This window comes from Nyctereutes procyonoides, unplaced genomic scaffold (genome assembly GCF_905146905.1).
Source record: "Nyctereutes procyonoides isolate TBG_1078 unplaced genomic scaffold, NYPRO_anot_genome, whole genome shotgun sequence".
Lineage (NCBI taxonomy): Eukaryota > Metazoa > Chordata > Mammalia > Carnivora > Canidae > Nyctereutes > Nyctereutes procyonoides.
Genome location: NW_026575131.1, coordinates 56,567,248 through 56,584,867, shown reverse-complemented (window position 1 = coordinate 56,584,867; position 17,620 = coordinate 56,567,248). Strand labels below are relative to the sequence as shown.

Genomic DNA, 17,620 nt, shown 5'->3' with positions numbered 1-17,620 from the left:
CAGCCCGGAGTCCAGGCTGGCCCCTGGAGCAAGTGGGATGGTGACAAGAGGAGAGATACAGGACAAGCCCGGAACCGTCCGTGACCTCTGACCCGGAAACCGTTTCCGTTGTGTCCATCATCGGCAGGACTGACCCCCAGCACGTGCCTGAGGTGGGAGCTCCAGGCTGAGGGTTTCTGGAAACTTGGGGCAGGACGGTGGGGGGCGGGGGCGAGAGGTCAATGCAGAGCAGAGGTCGTGATGTCTATTTATTCCCCACACGTTTTGCTTGTCACCATGGCTAGCACTCAAGTCAGGACACATCTCGCCAGACGCGTGACGGACTGCGGGTGGCGGGCAGCGGCCGTCTCCCTACTAGTTACCTACAACACACAGTACTGGATCTACCTCGCAGACGGCCGGGACCACCAGGGGACCTCCCACGAGCCAGCTGCCAACACTGGTGCCAGCAGACCTGCCCTCCCCCCATCCCGCCCCAGCAGAGGCCGTGGGGATCTCCACGGTGGCCTCGTGTCCTGGGCAGGCCGCCTGGTCACGGCTGGCAGGCCTGCCCGCCCTGGAAGCAGCTCTGGTGGCCACGTGGCAATGTCAGGCCAAGGCGGGTGGCACCAGGAGCCCCTGCCGGTCCCCCCAGCCCCAAACAGGCCGAGAGCCTGCCAAGGACCCAGACAGGCCGGCCGGCAGGATCGCCCGTGGGCCGAAGGGGGTGCGCTGGACGCCCAGCTGGGGACGGGCCCCAAGGTCGTGATCCGCCCCTTGGGGTCGGTCGGTCAGGAGTACTGGGATAAGAGGATCAGAGATGAGACGCGTGTCCATCAAAATGCTCGAATGGAAGAAGTCCCAGTACCTGGTCCCGTGCACCCCAGGATGGTCCCGCCCCTGCTCCCAACCGGGGAGCCAGGCCACGGAAATCGTCTCGTAGGAAAATGCCTCTGAAGAGCTCCTCACGCGAAAACCCGCGGTCCGAGGGGCAGGGCGGACCCTGGTGCCCAGACCGCGGCTGGCAGTGAGCTCATCCGAGCAGGGCGCGGCTGGGCAGGCCACGGTCCACGCAGAAGTGGCTTCTCACAGGGCTGCGGAGGCCCTTTGAAGACAGACCGTGGGGCTGCAGAAAGGGGCTCTGGGAGCCACGGGTGTCCCCGACGTGGCTCGACACAAAACTGGCTGCTTCCTGGAGAGTGGCTTGAGGATGACCCCCGCCTCGGAACAGTCTAGAAAATACTTTTGCTGACTGGGTTTTCGGGGGCCAGGAGAGATCAGTGCTGGTCTGCGTTCACAGCTTGCTGGCTCTGTTTCGAGAAGGGTCTGGGGGCCGTGGGAGACTACAAACGGGGAGGAGGGGGGCGGAGGGAGCAATAAAAATCCATCTTAACATGCGGGTCCAATTTCTGTTTCTGTTTCTCTCTCAGGCGGTCCAAGGGAAGAAGACGGCAAAATGCGAGACGGCTTCCAGTCGGTGGGAAGGAGCTGGCGGCACTGGGAGGGCTGCGGGGAGAAGACACGAGGCGGCGGGTCAGGCCGCGGCCCCAGCGTCACTGTGGACGCAGAACATCGCCGCAGGTTGTGGGGCCGAGGATGGGGAAGGTTGGCGATCACGTAACAAACGCAAAACTGATCTCAATGAGGTTTTGTTATTGTTTTTTTTAAGAGTACTTTGGAGAAAAAAAAAAAAAGGCTGGAAAAAATGTGCCCAAGTGATTAATGCGCGCTGCTGCAGGCAGAGCTCGAAGTTGTTTTTCCTGCTGCTCCGTGTTTTTGGCTTTTAAAACTTAAACTATTTTTTTTTAAGTTTATTTTTTAGTAATCTGTACACCCCACACGGAACTCGAACTCATGACTCATGAGATCAGGAGTCACAGCCTCTGCGGACTGAGCCAGGCAGGCGCCCTGCCCTTTAAATTTTTAGTAGAAAATCATGGTCAAAGGAGAAACGGGAGGACAACGATGCCCAAGTCTCCTGGGTGGGAAAGCCACTGTGCCAGGAGGCACATCTCCCGGGACGCCCAAGGGGCCCAAGCCAGCACAGGCACTGGGCCCCCCGGGCCCCCCAGTCTGTTTCCCTGCAATCCTGCAGTAACACAGGCTTACAGCAACCCCCCCCCCCCGCCCAGGGGAACCCGGGTGGGCCTGCTGGCCTCCCTCCCAGGGACCCTGCTGGCCATCGCTGGGGCCGTCGGGGGCTTTCTGCACAAACACTGCCTGTTGGCGCTCAGGCTGCGGCCCTGCAGGGAAGCAGTGGGATGTCAGCCGTCGGCTACGCAAAACCCAGCGCAGTGACGAGCCCACCCACATGCAACCAGGAAGGAACAGGGTGCCACGGAAACAGCCGGGAAGGGGCGCGATGATCCTGGGCGCCCCCCACCACGGAGACCCGCCCGGCCTTGAGGTCGCAGGGCCGTCAAATCGGCGCTCAGGACGCACAGAGCACTCACGAGGGCGGTCATTCCTGCTGGTCGTCGTTGCTGGCACTGGGGGTCCGACTTCGGATCTGACTTCGGAGCTGCTCTATCAACTCTGGGTTCTGCTGCTGCATCTGCTGGGCGAACTGCTGGCCGCTGCGGGAGAGGCGTGCCCAGTTGAGCCGGAAGGCCCGGGCGCCCTCCTGGCCACTCTCCCGGCACCCGCCCCCCACCGGAGGCCACGGGGTCCAGCGGAGAGCCCGGGCACACGGCACCCACGTTCTCACGGTCCTGGGCAGGCCCTCGCTGCCACCCCCGAGGGCCAGTAAGGGGTCTACTCACGCCTGGATGAGACTGGCCAGGTCGTTCTGTGAGGGGCTGGTGCCGGGAGTCCCCAGGGGGTTGTGGCCGCCCGAAATCATCCCGGACATGCTGCAAGGAGAGCCCGCGATGTGGCAGACATCTCAGCCCTCCCGTTCCCGCCGTCCCTGCCCTTTCACGGCAGCCCCGAGGCCCAGAGCCACGGCCGCCCCCCCCGCCCCGACGGCGGCTGCTGTGATGCCAACAGCTCACTCAGAACAGCCTTGGTTTCTGGCCTAAAGACAGAGGTCTTCAGCCAGGGGACACGGGTCACATCTGGGGTGCTGGCCTGCCCCCACAGCGCCCCAGACGCCCCCCAGAGGGATCCGCCCCAACGTCAGCAGTGAGTGGATGAGAAGCTGTGTTTTAGGACTTGACCAGAGTCGGGCAGGTGTTCACTAAGTTAAACACAATCACCACACAACCCAGAGATTCTGCTGCTGGACATGGACCCAGAACCGAGCCCACGATGCTCGGGAGGGACCAGACACAGGACGCCCCACGGTGTGTGAGTCCATGTGTGTGACACGTCTAGGACAGGGAGGGGTTTCATGGGGGCCGGGGACTGCGGGGATGATGGCTGATGGGGACAAGGACTCTTTTGGGGTGACGGAATGTTCTGGAATTAGATGGCGGTGATGGCTGCACAACACCGTGAATGTACTTAACGCCACCGCACTGTAAACCCTGAAATGGTTAAAACGGGCAGGCTTTACGGCAGGTGCGTCTTGTCACGATAAGAAATCTAACCCCAGACCCGAAGGAGCGTGGTTGTCACTTACAGCTGCTGAACCTGCGGATTGTTCATTAGGTTTGACGCCTAAAGAAAAAGAACACAAATCACACAGGGAAGTGCCCACACCGTCTCCTGACCGCACGCCCCTCCTGCTCGGCGCCCGGGCCCTGGGCCTTCCTGACGCCCTTCCTCGACCTCTGATCTGCCACGTTTTACTGCTTTATCCTGCTTGGGTCTTTTAAGAGACCCCTGGGCACCTCAGCATCTACTGGCTGCTTAGGCTCTGCCGTGTAGACGTATTCTGATCCGTTTTCCCAGCCACTGAACACATCTGCATGGTGAGCCTCGTTTTGCTCCCTCGGTTAAACACGGCTGCGACAGACGCTTGTGCTTGAATGTCACCCCCCCCCCTTGACGTTTCGGGAAGCGGCCAAGCAGGGTGAAGAGGGGCCTGCCGTGGCGTGGCTCACAGGGGCCGGCTAACTTTTAGGCACCAGCATCGAGGTTCTCTGCTTGCTGGGCCAGCCTCTGCCCCGCCCGCCCAGCTGGCGTCACCATGGACGCACACCCGGGTGCCAACGCAACTACAAACCCCGCCGGTCTGCCAACCCCAGACGCGGGTGAGGTGTGAGCCCTGCCGGACCGCACTGTCCCCTGCCCGGCCCCTCGCCGTGCCCGGCCAGCCGTCCTGTCTGCGGACCAAGTGCGGCCTCTGCCGACTTAGGAGACAAAACGCTCCCTGCTGCCCTGAGGGTATTTCTGCAGCCAGAAGGCTGGGGGTTGCTCTCGTCCTGATGCTTGGAGACCCTGGACCCTGAGGCCCCGTGAGCCAGCAGTGTGGCCTGCAGTGAGCAAGACCCCCATTAACGGATATGGGTGTGCAGCGACCAGCCCGAGGCTCACAGCTGGGCGCCCTGCACAGAACAAGTGCTTCTAGCCTTAAGTCTCTGGTGTCAGAAGGTGGTGGCGTCCACCCGAACCCTGGGAAGCAGGTGGGGTGTGCTGCCGTCAGGGTCTCCACAGCATGAGGAGGAGACCGAGCTGGAGAGAGGGATGCTGTTTCCCGGGTTATTGGGCGGGGAGAGGCAGGATCCAGCTGTCCTTCGTGCTCAGTGCTGCCCCTGGGGCATGGCAGTGTCTGGGGACCTAGGTGGTGGTCACAACGGGGGGAGCTCCTGGAGTCGAGGGGGTGGGGTTGGGGATGCTGCTCAGCCCCCCAGACGCCCCAGTCACAACCCTAAGGAATGGCCGGGCCCAGTGTCCAACCCCACCCAGGCCGGCAGCCCTGGCCCTGACAGGCAGACACAGCCCCGGGTGGTGGGCCCAGAGCCCACGGGAGATGGGAGCGCAGGTTACCATGCTCATGAAGCTGGGGTTGTTGAGCAGGCCGGCGATGTCAAAGCTGCCGACGCCTCCCGTCTGTGGGGATAAGAGCCCTGGTGAGTGGCCACAGGACAATGACACTGGCCCCCAGAACGGAGACAGAAGATCCCACAGGGGACCGGCTGAGTCCCAAGACTCATACGGCCCAGACGCCCTCCCGAGTGGCCAGGCCTTGAGGCTAGTGCTTGCCAAAGGCCCAAGCCACCCCGTTGATCCCTTAGGAGAAGTATTTTGTAACGCTCTGATGCCTTGGGCCCCTGGAGGGCCCTCAGGGGTGACCAACGCTGGAAACTACCAGTCCACCTTTAGCACGCAGGCCAGTGAGTCCACAGCCCACACACCCAGCCTTCCTCCATCAGCGTCTCATACTCAGAGCCACCACCCTCTGCCCTGACCGCCCAGAGCCAGGTACTCGACAGCCAGTCGGACCCCATGCCCCAGACTCTGCAGAGACTGCTCGCCTGTCCTGTCCTAACCCCACATCCCCGGCCTCACCCGCCCCTCCCCACAGACACAACAAAGGCGCCGGCCCACGCTCCCCTGCTCCCTCCCGGGCCGCTCACGGGACTCGGCGTCTCTCTCAGCTTCAGCTCGGCTATCTTGAGGTTCGACTTGTAAGTCTCATTCTCAGGATCCAGCTCCAAGGCCTTCTTGTAGTAAGCCACGGCCTCGGTGTGCTTGTTCAAACTGGAGAGAGCGAGGCTAGGGGGAGACACCAGGACATGGGAGAGGGCCCGGGGGCTGCCCACCCACCACGCCCCAACTGCTCCAGCGCCACCGGGCCTAGCGTCTGCTGGGGACGGCACGCCAGGGTGGCGGGGGCTGAGAGGTTGGGCTGGAAGGCCCAGAGGAAGGGCTCAGAGGCAGAGGGCAGGAGGTCAGACACACTGGCCCTGTTCTCGGCACAGAGCTCCTAAGACGCAAAACTTCCTAAGTCACAGGGGTCTCCCGTGGTTTTTATAACGAGCCCCTTTGATTACACCTGAGTTCCTGTCCGTGAGGTGACTCAGGATAGGGCTGGTGGCCAGGAAGACCAAGGCTGGGATTTGAGTGGGGACCTGGCAACCCCAAACCTCTGGGAGGGGAGAAGGCTGGAGAGCGGGCTGTAAGACTCCTGAACAATGACATGTGGACGTCCCCTTTGGTGATGGCATCACACCCCACTCTAGGGGGACAGGGATCTGCGCCGAGGACCTTCCTGGACCCTGCCCTGAGGGCCTCTTCATCTGTGTCCTCTACAATGGACCAGTGGGCCCAAGTGCTGTCCTGAGGCTGTGAGCTGCTCCAGCACATCATGGAAGCACAGGACACAGGGAAGTGGGAACCCTGATTCAGAGCAGTTGGGGGGCACGGGGGAGGCCCAGCTTTATGACTGGCATCCGCGTGGGGCCAAGTCCTGACCGTCCATCCAGACGGAAGAGAACTGCTGGAGGTCAGCTGGTGACGGAGCTGGGCGTGTGGAAAGCAGCCCGAATAGGAAAGGGGCATGGGCTGCCTGCAGGGGAAGGGGGACCAGGAAGGCAGGGACCGTGTGGCTCCTTGCGGCACTCACCCCATCCTGCCGTAGGCTTTGCTGTAGGACGGGTCTATGCAGATGGCTCGCTCACAGTCCTGAACAGCACCCGTGTAGTTCCCGAGCTTGCTGTAGGCCGCAGCTCTGGGGACACAAAGCAGGGCGGGCAAAGCTGCGGCCCTCGTTGCCATGGAGGAGCCTCAGTCTCCCCATCTGGCAGGTGGGCGGCGGGACACTGGGCTGCCCAGGGCTTCTGTCCACCAAGTACCCGTGGTGGGGGCTGGGATACGCTCCTGGGGAGACGGAGGCAGCTCGTCCTGACGACGCTGCAGAGCACCCAGGTGTGATGAGACCAGTCTGAACCCAAGTCAATGGGCTTGGCACCCAGGGTCTCCCCGCCGTTGGGAGCCGGTGCTTGCTTTACGTTAGGGAACATCTATTACTTATTTTTTTTAAGATTTGAGAGACAATGAGAAGGAGCGGCGGGGGCGGGGGGGGAGAGGAAGAAGCAGACTCCCCGCTAAGCCAGGAGCCCAACGTTGGACTCAATCCCGGGGCCCCGGGATCACACCCTGAGCCGAAGGCAGACACCACACTGCCCGAGTGGTCCAGGCGCCCCCAGGGAACACCTGCCATCAGACAGGGACTCGGATCTACCAGGAGACCCGTCCCAGCTCTCAGCTTACCATGACAGATGGTTTCTCTTTTGGTTTTTAACATCCCACTTTACGTTTCCCCCAGAAAGGCAGCAGGGCTGAGCAGTACTCAGTGCTGGGCGCTGTGCGGGTGGAGGGTGGACGGCGTTCTCTGTGCTACGCGTGCAACTTTTCTGTCAGTGTGTTTGCGTTATCGCCCCAGAGTCAGAGGAAAGAAACTAAGACAAGAGCAGCTCTGCGCCCCCGACCTGGGCTATCCAACGCCGGGGCCCTGGCTTGTGCCCTGGAGGGCGACCCTTGTCCCACGGCCCTCTCAGGCCCTGTCGTCAGCACAGCGGTCCGTATACTGGGAGGCTCTGGGAGGCTGAGGCAGCTTTCCCTTAAAGCACCAGCCACACGGGGCTCCCCACAGCCAGCAGTAACGCCACCGTGAGCGCAGGCGCGATATGGTCACCCGTGGTTTGGCCTGCGTCCTCACCCAACACCTGTGCAGAATGGTGTCCCTAACTTTGATTTTAATGCCACGATCAGCTCCTGTTGACGCTTTGCTGGCCACGGGCTGCTGGCTACTTATCTGGGCGCTGGATGAACGATCACAGTGTGAACACCTCCCTGAGCGCGCCCGGCTGCTACCTGTTACAGAAGTAGACGGCGTTGGCCGGGTTCAGCTCGATGGCTTTCCCGTAGAAGTGCACGGCAGCTTCAAAGTTTTCTACCTTCATCTGCTCGTTTCCTAAAGGGAAAGAAAAAACAACGTATGCCCAGCTGTTCACGTCACATCCCGGGGGCCGAGACGTCCGGCCCAGCTCTCCCGGGCTTCTCCCTGAAGGTGCAAGATGTTGGGGGGGTGGGGCCGGGGGGGCTAGGATGCAACACTCAGGGGTGCTGGGGTGTGGAGGAGGATCTGGGTTCTGGCCTGAGCCGGCACTCAGTGACGACCGTCACTGCTTTGGTTGTGACATTTGGAGACGTAAGTCTCTTTGCTCCTTCTTTCACAAGAAACCAATTTTCACGAAATGTAATCTGAATGTAAAACTCACGTTTTCAAAGTAAATGACTCAGCGGCTTTTAGAAATTCACAAGTGTCCAATGCCACAACCTAATTCCAGAACATTCCATTTCCCCCCTCAAAACAGTCCCTCCCCATGAGCAGTCACTCCTCACCCTCCCCTGGCCCCCAAGCCCCCTCCCCTGTGCATGGGTGAGCCCGTCCTGGCCGTGTCACACACATGGACTCACACCCTGTGGGGCCTCCTGTATCTGTTCCCTCCCTGAGTGTCGTGGGCTCGGGGTCCGTCCCTGGGGTGGTGCATGTGGGCACCTTACCCACTTGTGGCTGAGGGACATTCCAGAACACAGATACATCACATTTTGTTCACCCTTTACCAGTTTATGGACATTTGGGCCGTTCTACCTTTTGGCTGCTGTGGACACACGCCCGCACTTGTCCTGGGTGTGGGAGGGGACCGGCTGGGCCACGTGCCCGCCGTGTGGCCACCGGGGAGCTGCGGGGAATGCCTTCCCTGGCCGCTGCCCCGCATACATCCCCGGGGGCCGAGCGCGGGGCTTATCCTCCCACATGCTGGCGCTGCGTGTTTAGGGGCCCGGCTCCCCTCCTGCAGCTGCACCCCAGGGCCCCCCCGCCCCTGCCGCCCGCAGGCCAGGTGGGTCAGGTGCCTGGTGGAGATGCAGTCTCAGCTCACCTTCGGTTTTGAGGCGCTCTGCCTCGGCTGAGTCCTCCTCTGAAGGCGGGGTCCGCTCGGGGCTCCTCAGGTCCTGCGGCACCTCCTGTCCCAAGGCAAAGACAAGCCGTTTGCAGGCAGCGGGCAACCCTACCGTCTCCTCCTCCAAAAAGCCCACACCCGCGGCCTCCCTCCTGCTTAAGGGCCGCCCGAGGGCAGCTAGGCACTGTGGAGAGCACCTCGGGCCGGGGCCGGGCCCCCACTTCCCTGGTCCACAGCCGGGAAGCAGCCTGGGAGAGAACCCAGGTCTCGCACGGGTGCTCGGGGGCCCTGGCGACTCCTGCTGTTATGCCTGTCCCGTGAAGCCCAGAAACTCACCTTGCCTGCAGCAGCTGCTTCAAATATTTCCGGCAGAGTCTGAGGGAGGGCGAGGTCATGGTCTTCCACTGTCACCCCAAAAGCAGTCTCCAGGCACTGGATTGCAACTGTGAGGTGGACAGAAGCATGTTCTTCTGAACGCAGCCCAGACTCTGGGGCTCTGGGGCTCAGGGGAGTCCCCTCTCTATGAGACCCAGGTCAAAGGCCTGGCACATGGCAGGTGCCGAACCGCCAACTCCCACTGTGTCCCTGCGGGCCGAGCCAGGTGGACGCCAAGGGGCTGGTGGCGGGGTCTGGGCAGAGGCCACTCAAGTGCCGGTCCAGCCTGGGATCCTGTCCCCCAGTCCTGTGCGGCTCCCAGGCGCCGTGGCCATCCCACCCTTTCTTTAAAATGAGCCTTTCTTCTCTGATCAGTGTGACTACAGTGGAGGAGAATGTTCTGGAACCACACCTTGATGAAATACGGGGAGCTCACCAGAACTCCTGCAGGAAGCTGGGCCTGAGGTGACGGGGCTGGCTGTGTGTGGTGGGAAGCGGGGAGGACAGCGGGCCCACACGTACCTTCCAAGCTCTCCTGGGCATCGGACGAGAGCCCCCCGTGCCGGAGCTGGTCATGCAGGAACCGGATGATGGCGTAGGCCAGGCGCTTCTTGTTATCCATCTTCAGACAGGAAGAGACAATACCCTGGGGTTTTCAAGATCTGTGGAGCCAAGCCAGGGCCGTGAGGAGCACAGACCAAGGGCATGGGTGGCACCTGCTGCTCCAGGCTCCCCGGACCTCCGGGCGCTGGCTCACCAGGCCTGCACGAGCCCCAGGCCCAAGGAAGCCACTTTAAGCGCCCTGGGCAGGTCTTTTCTAAAGATTGATTGATTGATTGATTTGACAGAGAAAGAGCACAAACACACGAGGGCACAAGAGCACAAGCAGGGGGCTGCAGCCGACGTTCCCCCCCCCCCCGACTCTGGGGTCGTGACCTAGGTGACCCGAGCCGAAGGCAGACACTTCACCTCCTGAGCCCCCAGGCGCCTCGCCTGGCCAGCTCTATCTGAAGAGTAAGTGAGGGGTAAACGGCTGGGAGGGGAGGGGTTCAGAGTAGCCCGAAAGGTGCAGGGGCACGGAGCCCCTTCCAGGCCGCCTGAGGGCCAGCTCTTGGTCCCTCTGCAAGTGCTGGACTCCCAGGCTGGGAGTGACCCTGCCTCAGGGACTCTGGGCCATGTCTGGGGACATCCGTGGTCACCACGATGGGGGTGCTCCCGGCATTGGGCCACGAGGACCTGGGATGCTGCTCAGCCCCCCGCTCCCAGGACGCCCACATATCAGTTCCAGCGTCAGCCGTGCCCAGCGGAAAGCCCTGGTCTGGAACATTCTGGGCAAGAGGGTTCTGCTACCTAAGGGTCTATGATGGGTCAGGCACGTCATGCAACACTGTGTCATCCCCTCCACACCACGACCTCCCTGGTCGCTCCCACCGACAAAAGCAACAGGTTGGGGACCGTGGCCTGTGAGGAGCGGCCGGCCCAAGGAACCCGCAGAGTCAGCACCTTGGTCTCCCCAAAACGCCTGCGGGGGGGTGAGCAACCCGTGCCCTGCAGAAAACAAGGAGCGGGGCTCCTGCCGGCACTCTCGTTAGCCTGTTACCAGTCACGATGGTTCAACAAAGCCGGGGAGAGCCCGTCACCCGGCCCCAGGCTCCCCACGCAGGCCGGCGCCACACGGAGACGGTGCCTCCACCTGGTGCATCTGCTCGGTCCCTGCTTCGTGGGAATCTGTGTCCCTCGACAGCTGCTTCTTCAAGTGGAGGAACCGGACACAGGAGGCCCCACGGGGTGTGAGCCCACGTGTGTGACACGTCCAGGACGGGGAGGGGGCTCGTGGGGGCCGGGGGGGATGGGGGTGAAGGCTATGGAGACAGTTTCTTTTTGGGGTGATGGAATGTTCTGGACTCAGAGAAGCGTAAATATACCAAAAACCACTGTACTTTAAGGTAAACAATTTATACCTCAATTATAAAGGAAAAACTTAAAAAAAAAAAAAAAACCCATGTTCCGTAAGCAGGCAGAGGAATTAAAGCTCCTTGAAGATGGTAATGAGCTCCCCATTTCTGGACACACGCGTCTTTGGCCAGAAAACCGCCTGCAGCTGGAAGGTCTGTGATTAGGACGAGCCGGAGCCTAGATGACAACAGGCGGTCCCAGACCGGAGGTCCCTGGGGGCTCCCGGGGGGCCCACAGAGATCAACCATCACAACCCACTCATTTTGGAGGAAGCACAGCACCAAAAGTGAGTCCTGCTCCCCAGCTGAGAGGGTACAAGAGCACACCAGTCGGCCTGCTGACCTCCAAACCTAAGGGGACCAGACACGCGCTGAAACCTCAAGCTGTTTTCATTTTAGATGTTTGTTTTGGCAGCGACATCATCTCCAAGAGCTGAAAAGTAGACACAACTCAGTGTCTGTCAACACACGCATGGGTTAGCACAGGGCGGCCCGTTCACACCCGGGACACGACGCAGCCCCAGGAAGGAAGGGACCCCAAGGACACCGGGCTCAGGGAGGGGACCCAGACCCAGAAGGTCGCCTCCCGCAGGACCCCACTCCCAGGAGGTCCCCAGAGGAGGCCCGTCCACAGAGACAGGAGGTGGTGGAGCCAGGGGTGGGGGGGGGGCAGGGGTTAGTGCTTCCTGGGGACAGGGTCTCCGTGTGGGGAGATGGAAGGTTCTGGAGACAGTGGTGGGGGTGGTGCTCGGCGGGGTTGAGTGTGCTCCGTGCCCTGAGCTGTGCACTTAGAGGTGGTTAAGATGGTACATTCCGTTACGTGTATTTTATTATAATTAGAAAGTTATTTCTTTTTCCCAGAGCCCGAGTGCTTCCTGTCAGATGTACAATCCCGGGACCCTGTATGTTGTGCTCTAAGTCAGGCCTTGAGGGTCACGTCTGGCCAGCTGCCTGCGGGGACTGAATCTCGCATTTTTTAAAAAATATTTTACTTAATTATTCATGAGAGACACAAAGGGAGAGAAGCAGAGACACAGGCAGAGGGAGAAACAGGCCCCCCGCAGGGAGCCCTATGCGGGACTCATCCCCGGGACTCATCCCCGACTCCGGGATCACGCCCTGAGCCAAAGGTAGATGCTCAACCGCTGAGCCACCCAGGGCACCCGCTGAATCTCGCATTCTTAAGTCACATAAGTGCCGACACGATACCCCCGATCTCGCCTGGGGCCCCCACAAAGCCCATGCGTTTACCACCTAGCCCTCACGTCCGCCAACTCCCCAGCCCGAAAGCACCGCGGTACAAACCAGACGGAGGTGTTCAGGGTCTTGGCGGGGGTCACAGGGCCCGACAGGTGGCACAGCTGGAGCCCCGCCTGTGTGCTCCGGGCCTTCCCCTCCTGTGGGTCCCCCACGCTGGGCCATGCGTACACGTACGGGTGCGTGGGACGAGGGGAGCTACTGCAGGGCCTGGTGGTGAGGGGCGCTCGCAGAAGAGCAGACGGAGAAAGGAGTCTCGTCTTTGGCAGAAGTTTCCTGCCCTCCTGGTCCGGGTGGTGAAGGTGGTAAAGGTGGTGAAGGTGGTAAAGGTGGTGAAGGTGGTGAAGGTGGGAGCGGGGGAGCGTGACAAAGACTGCTGAGGCAAGGGTTTAAAAAACTAGAAGACCAAGGCACGCTCCTTTCCGCCTTTCCAGGCCCCCAGCCCTTGGAGCCTCAAGGCCTCTGCACCGAGGGTCCCCCTCCCCGCGGGATCCCAAGCACTCTGGCCTGATCACTCCCTCACTGCCCGCTTCCTGAGCTTCCTGAGCTTCCCCCGCACTGCCTGCCACCCTGGCGGCTCCTCTGCTCCTCTCAACTGCCGGCCCGGCCCCTCCCTGTGACTCACCGCCAAGGAGTCAGAGCCCCCCAGGGCCTGCCCGGGGCGGGCACAGGGATGACAGGCTGGAGGACGAGGCCCTGGAGAGACATCTCAGGTCCAGCCATTTCTGCCTGAGGCCTGTTCCACGCCCCTTCCCCCAGGCCTGAGCTCTCCGTCCCTTCTAAGAGTCCCAGCCAATACTCTCACTTTCCTCTTCTCTAAAATGGGGTAACAGGGGTGTCCTTACCAGCTGTTACAAGGATTCGTGACCTACTTTAGATTTTTCTCTGCCTCGGCTCCATCGTCATCAGGGCCTGGATCATTCCTGGCTCTGTGTGTGTGTGTGGGGGGGGGGGGGGGTGGAGCTGTCCTGTGAGTGCAGAGTGCTAACAGCAACCCTGCTCTCTGACCAGTGTGCCCTGAGGCAGGGAGCAGAATGTCCCCCAGGTGGGACCACCTCGGTCAGGGGGTTCCTGACCCCCAGGAGACTGCTCTCTGTGACCATCTGACCCCTGAGGTCCCGGGATGCCGCACACACTTAACTACACACTCCGAGTGGGGGCGACTCACAGATGCTGCAGTCGCCTGGTTTGTACCCTCTGACCCCTGGGGGTTTAAACTCTGGTGTCCAGCATGAGCAGGGGTCAGACTCAATGTTTTTCCAAATAATCAATGTAGGCTGTGTCCCCCTGGGCCCTGCTGACATTAGGGGCAGGTCACTCTCTGTGGAGGGTCAGCAGCACCCCTGGCCACACCCCTTCCATGCCAGAAGGGTCCCCCCACCAGGGGTAACAACCACAGGTGTCCCCAGACATGGCCAAACCACCCAGCTAAAAATCACTGAAACTCTAGGTGAAAAAGTAAAGGTTCTAAATCAGTACAAGTCAAATTTTTCTGGCCAAAGAACTTTCTGAAAACCTTGTTTGCACAACTTTTGGGGTTTCAGCCCTGCAGCAGAGGGAGCCTGGCTCCACTGCCGAGGACCGCTAACCCAAGGCACAAGAGGGACCCAGCACAGCATTTGACACAGGTGGTCCATAAAAACTGTGGCTTCTTTGCGAGACAGTTTGCGAATCTCACTTCCACGCCCGGCTTCCGAGATGAACCACCGCTGCTCTCCACAAAGTTGGGCCCAACAAAATACGAGGACGGCAGTTTTCCTTGACTCCTACAAGGCACCCGGACCTTTCGGAACAATCACAACTTGTAGGGCTTTGGCTGCTGGACAAAATTCTCAGAGAAGGCCTACTCTCTGAACAGTGAGTGCTTTATGAGCTCTCAGAAAGCACCACGGAGGTGCCGGCCGCACAGGGTGCCCGGCGAGCCTGGTGAGGGTGGCGTGGGGGTCCTGGGGCCAGCTCCTCCGGTGGTCTTCACAATCCCTCCCAGTGCTCAGTCCACCTTTTCATTTCATCATTAGAAAAAAAAAAAAGAAGAAGAAAAACATCAGCCTCTACTCCTTTTCTTTCCTTGCTCAGAGCTGGTCAAAGGGAAAAAAATGGCATGCCCCACATAAAAATGAGCGACCCCTCACGGCCCCCCTCGGAAGGTGGAGCTCCACCGCTGAGGGCTGCCGCCTGCATCCTGAACCCAGAGCCCTGCTCACAAACAGCGGAGGGCAAAGCCAGCGCTCTCCTCTCCCTCACCCTAGCACACCGCTGGTGTCTGAGCAAGGACGGTCCCAAGGCTTGAGCCCATGATCCTCACCAAAGCCTGTTTACTTCTAAAATGCCACCAAAATGCTCTGCATGCTCAAAAACCATCAAAAGCTCCCCAAAGCCTCACGAGTGTGCATGTGATGCCCTCCACTAGACCCTCCGCAGCTCCACTCACACACAACTGCTCACCTTTCCTCCAACCCACCTGGAAACTCTCAGTTCCCTCCAACACCCAGCTGCAAAGTTACATCAGACAGAACTAGACGCCCTCTTTTTCTGGCAAAGTCCAAGTACCAGTCTTATCACCGGCCCACAAGGTTTTAAAACTGTCATCCATCCCCTGCCCTCCCCCAGACTGTGAGCCACTGGACATTTTCCCTTTGAACCCCAGCACTCAGCAGTGTCTGATCCACGTGGTCTTAGGGGATCATCAGATCCCCATCAAACTCACAGCCACCTGACCAAGTTCTCTGGGAAGAGCTGAAGAGACAACAAACCTCGGGTCTTGCCTACCTACCAACAATCCCTTTATTCTTTCATTTCCTACATGGGCCAGCGTGGGGTCTTGGCAGAAAAAACATAGGATCAGAGTAAGACTGCAGCTCTCTATCTGGGGCGGAGCCGAACCCCGTTAAGAGTTGCTCACCCTTCCTGAAAAGACTGAATTATAAACCTCAGGTGAAACCCTTGGGCATGCCGAGCACTCTCCAGGCCGAGCGCAGTCCAGTCCACGCCACGGCTTGTGGAGGGGGTCAGCGATCATTTCTGAAAAGGGCCAGAGAAAGCTTCGCGGGCCACAGGGCTTCCGTGGCAACCACTCGACTTTGTTCTCATGCAAAAGCAGTCACCGGTTTTGTGATAAGAATATTTCCACAGGGACGCCCCGGTGCTCAGGTGGCTCAGCGGTTGAGCGTCTGCCTTCAGCCCAGGGCGTGATCCGGGGGTGTGGGGTCCCGGGATCTAGTCCCACGTTGGGCTCCCCGCAGGGAGCCTGCTTCTCCCTCTCTCTGTCTCTCATGAATAAATAAATAAAAATCTTAAAAAAAAAAAAAAGAAGAAGAAGATTTCCACAACACATTTACAAAACCAGGCGCAGCTGGATTTGCCACCCCACCCCCCCACCCGTTCGGCTGAGTCCCTGGGTGGTTCACTCCACTGCCCGTGGAACAGAAGGAAGAGCTGATGCCCAGAAAGATGGGGGCCCTAGCAGAGGTCACGCAGCTTAGAAGATGCACACCAGGAATTCTGAACCCAGCAGCCGGAGCTCCAGCCCCTAAACTCTGAGGTGCCCTTTCCTCTCCCCCACGAAACCTGCACGAGCAGGTTTTGGGTGGGTTCGAAGCCCACCCCCGTGTGCACAGCTCAGGCAGGTGCAGAAGCGCCCTGAACTTCCACAGCGTGGACAGATCTCGGTGGGGACGTCCCGGACACCGCCCTGTGTCCCCCCCAGGGCGACAAAACCGCTGGTCTGGGGAGAGAGAGGAAACGGAGACAGACTACTCAGGGATAGAAAACCCGAGGAAAACAGGGACACCCCAACACATTCTTAAATGCACCTACTTAAAAACACAGACTCCCAGCAAGTAGGGGAGCCGAGCAGCGTCCTGCTTCCTTAACCTCGCGGGGAGCCCGGGGAGCCCGTCCTTCCACGCAGCGCGCTGCTCGGGAGCCGGTCCTCAGCCCCGGATCCTTCCCGCCCTCGCGGCGCCGACACAAGGCCCCGGGTGGGGAAGACCTAACAGCCGCCGACCCCGCGGAAGCGCTCGCCTTGCGGGGGGGGGGGGCTGCGGCTTTCACCCCCCCCGGACCCCCCACCCCCATCAGGCAGGGGCCGTGACGACGCCCGTTTCACAGCGGGGGAAACTGAGGCTCCGGGAAGCCCAGCGGCTGGCCGGGGGGGACAGCGGGCGCTGGGGCAGGACCCCGATCTGCGCCCCGACAACGGGGTCCCCGATTCCAAAGGACCGTGTTTCCGGGCGGCACGAGACACCCCACTGCAGGCGGGGCACCTTCACCTCCCGCTGGCCACTCCCCGGCTGCGAACCTGCATCTCCCCGGCCTGGGGTCCCGGGGGAGGTCGATCGGGGCCTGTCCGACGCCACCCTGCCTCAGTTTCCCCTCCGCGCCGCCCACTCACGGCGGCCAGCGGATCGCGCGGACTCCAGACCCAGACCAGCCTCTCCTTACGGGCCCTGGAGCCCGGGGAGCTCCCAGTCGCGCACCCCAACCCCAAGCCCGCCCGGCTCAGCGCTGGGGGTGGACCCCCCCAGCCCCCCGCCCCCACTCACCTCTCAGGCGGCCGAACGCCGACCCTCCGACGGCTGCGCCTGCGCACCGCGGCGCTGCCCGGCCCCGCCCCCCGCCGCGGCGCCTGCGCAGAAGGAGCCAGCTCCCGTTGGCTTTTATTCTGCGCAGGCGCGTGCCCGAGCGAGGCGGGCGTGGGGAGAAGTGACGTCATTTGGAGGCGGGGGCGAGCCGGTCGTTAGGGCAACTGACCTCTGCGACCGAATGGAGGCCGGAAATCAGGACTGATTTCGCCGCTCGAGCGGGAATGGAGCGGTGCATGGTGGGACGGTGGCGGACTCCGGCGCTTTGGGCAGCACGGGTCACGTGGTACGGAGCGGGCCACGTGGTGTTGCTGTGTTTCGGCGTCTGGCGGCGGAGCCCGACCGGCGCGCGGTGGATGGGCGCGACTGTTACCCGGCTGCTTTACACGTGGGCGCCCGCCCGTCCGCAAATCCAGTCATTCAGCCCATAAGGGTAAAGGGGGGGGGGGCAGACATATTTGTGTATAGCAGGTGCCTATTATTTTAATATTTTACTTAAATCCAACTTGCCAACACATAGCATAACACCCATTGCTCATCCCATCAAGTGCCCTCTTTAGTGCCCGTCCCTGAGTTGCCAACCACTATTTATTGCAAACCAACTGTAAAAACCAGGAAAGGGCTCCCGTTACCTTGTACTGAGGTTGACGAACTAGCGAACTAGGACACTTTTCACTGG

At 60.9% G+C, this 17,620-nt stretch overlaps 1 protein-coding gene across 1 annotated transcript; it reads right to left on the bottom strand.

Moving 5' to 3' along the window:
- Nucleotides 1-230: 230 nt before the first annotated feature.
- On the bottom strand, nucleotides 231-16,976 carry SGTA (small glutamine rich tetratricopeptide repeat co-chaperone alpha). The gene is made up of 12 exons (XM_055344454.1): nucleotides 16,903-16,976; nucleotides 9,669-9,808; nucleotides 9,108-9,214; nucleotides 8,751-8,835; nucleotides 7,681-7,780; nucleotides 6,431-6,535; nucleotides 5,442-5,580; nucleotides 4,852-4,914; nucleotides 3,542-3,579; nucleotides 2,742-2,831; nucleotides 2,422-2,555; nucleotides 231-1,485 (listed from the first exon to the last, which is right to left on the bottom strand). The coding sequence occupies exons 2-11, from the start codon at nucleotides 9,766-9,768 to the stop codon at nucleotides 2,441-2,443; spliced, it is 942 nt and encodes a 313-aa protein (XP_055200429.1). The 5' UTR covers nucleotides 9,769-9,808; nucleotides 16,903-16,976; the 3' UTR covers nucleotides 231-1,485; nucleotides 2,422-2,440.
- Between the last annotated feature and the right edge of the window lie 644 nt (nucleotides 16,977-17,620).

Bases quoted from the DNA above. Each gene is read 5' to 3' on its own strand.
- SGTA (XM_055344454.1), bottom strand. From the start codon at position 9,768: ATGGATAACAAGAAGCGCCTGGCCTACGCCATCATCCGGTTCCTGCAT. The intron at 9,215-9,668 runs GTACGTGTGGGC...TCCACCTCACAG, and splicing joins TGCCCAGGAGAGCTTGGAAG to TTGCAATCCAGTGCCTGGAG. The intron at 3,580-4,851 runs GTAACCTGCGCT...CTTTTTCTTTAG, and splicing joins ACCCCAGCTTCATGAGCATG to GCGTCAAACCTAATGAACAA.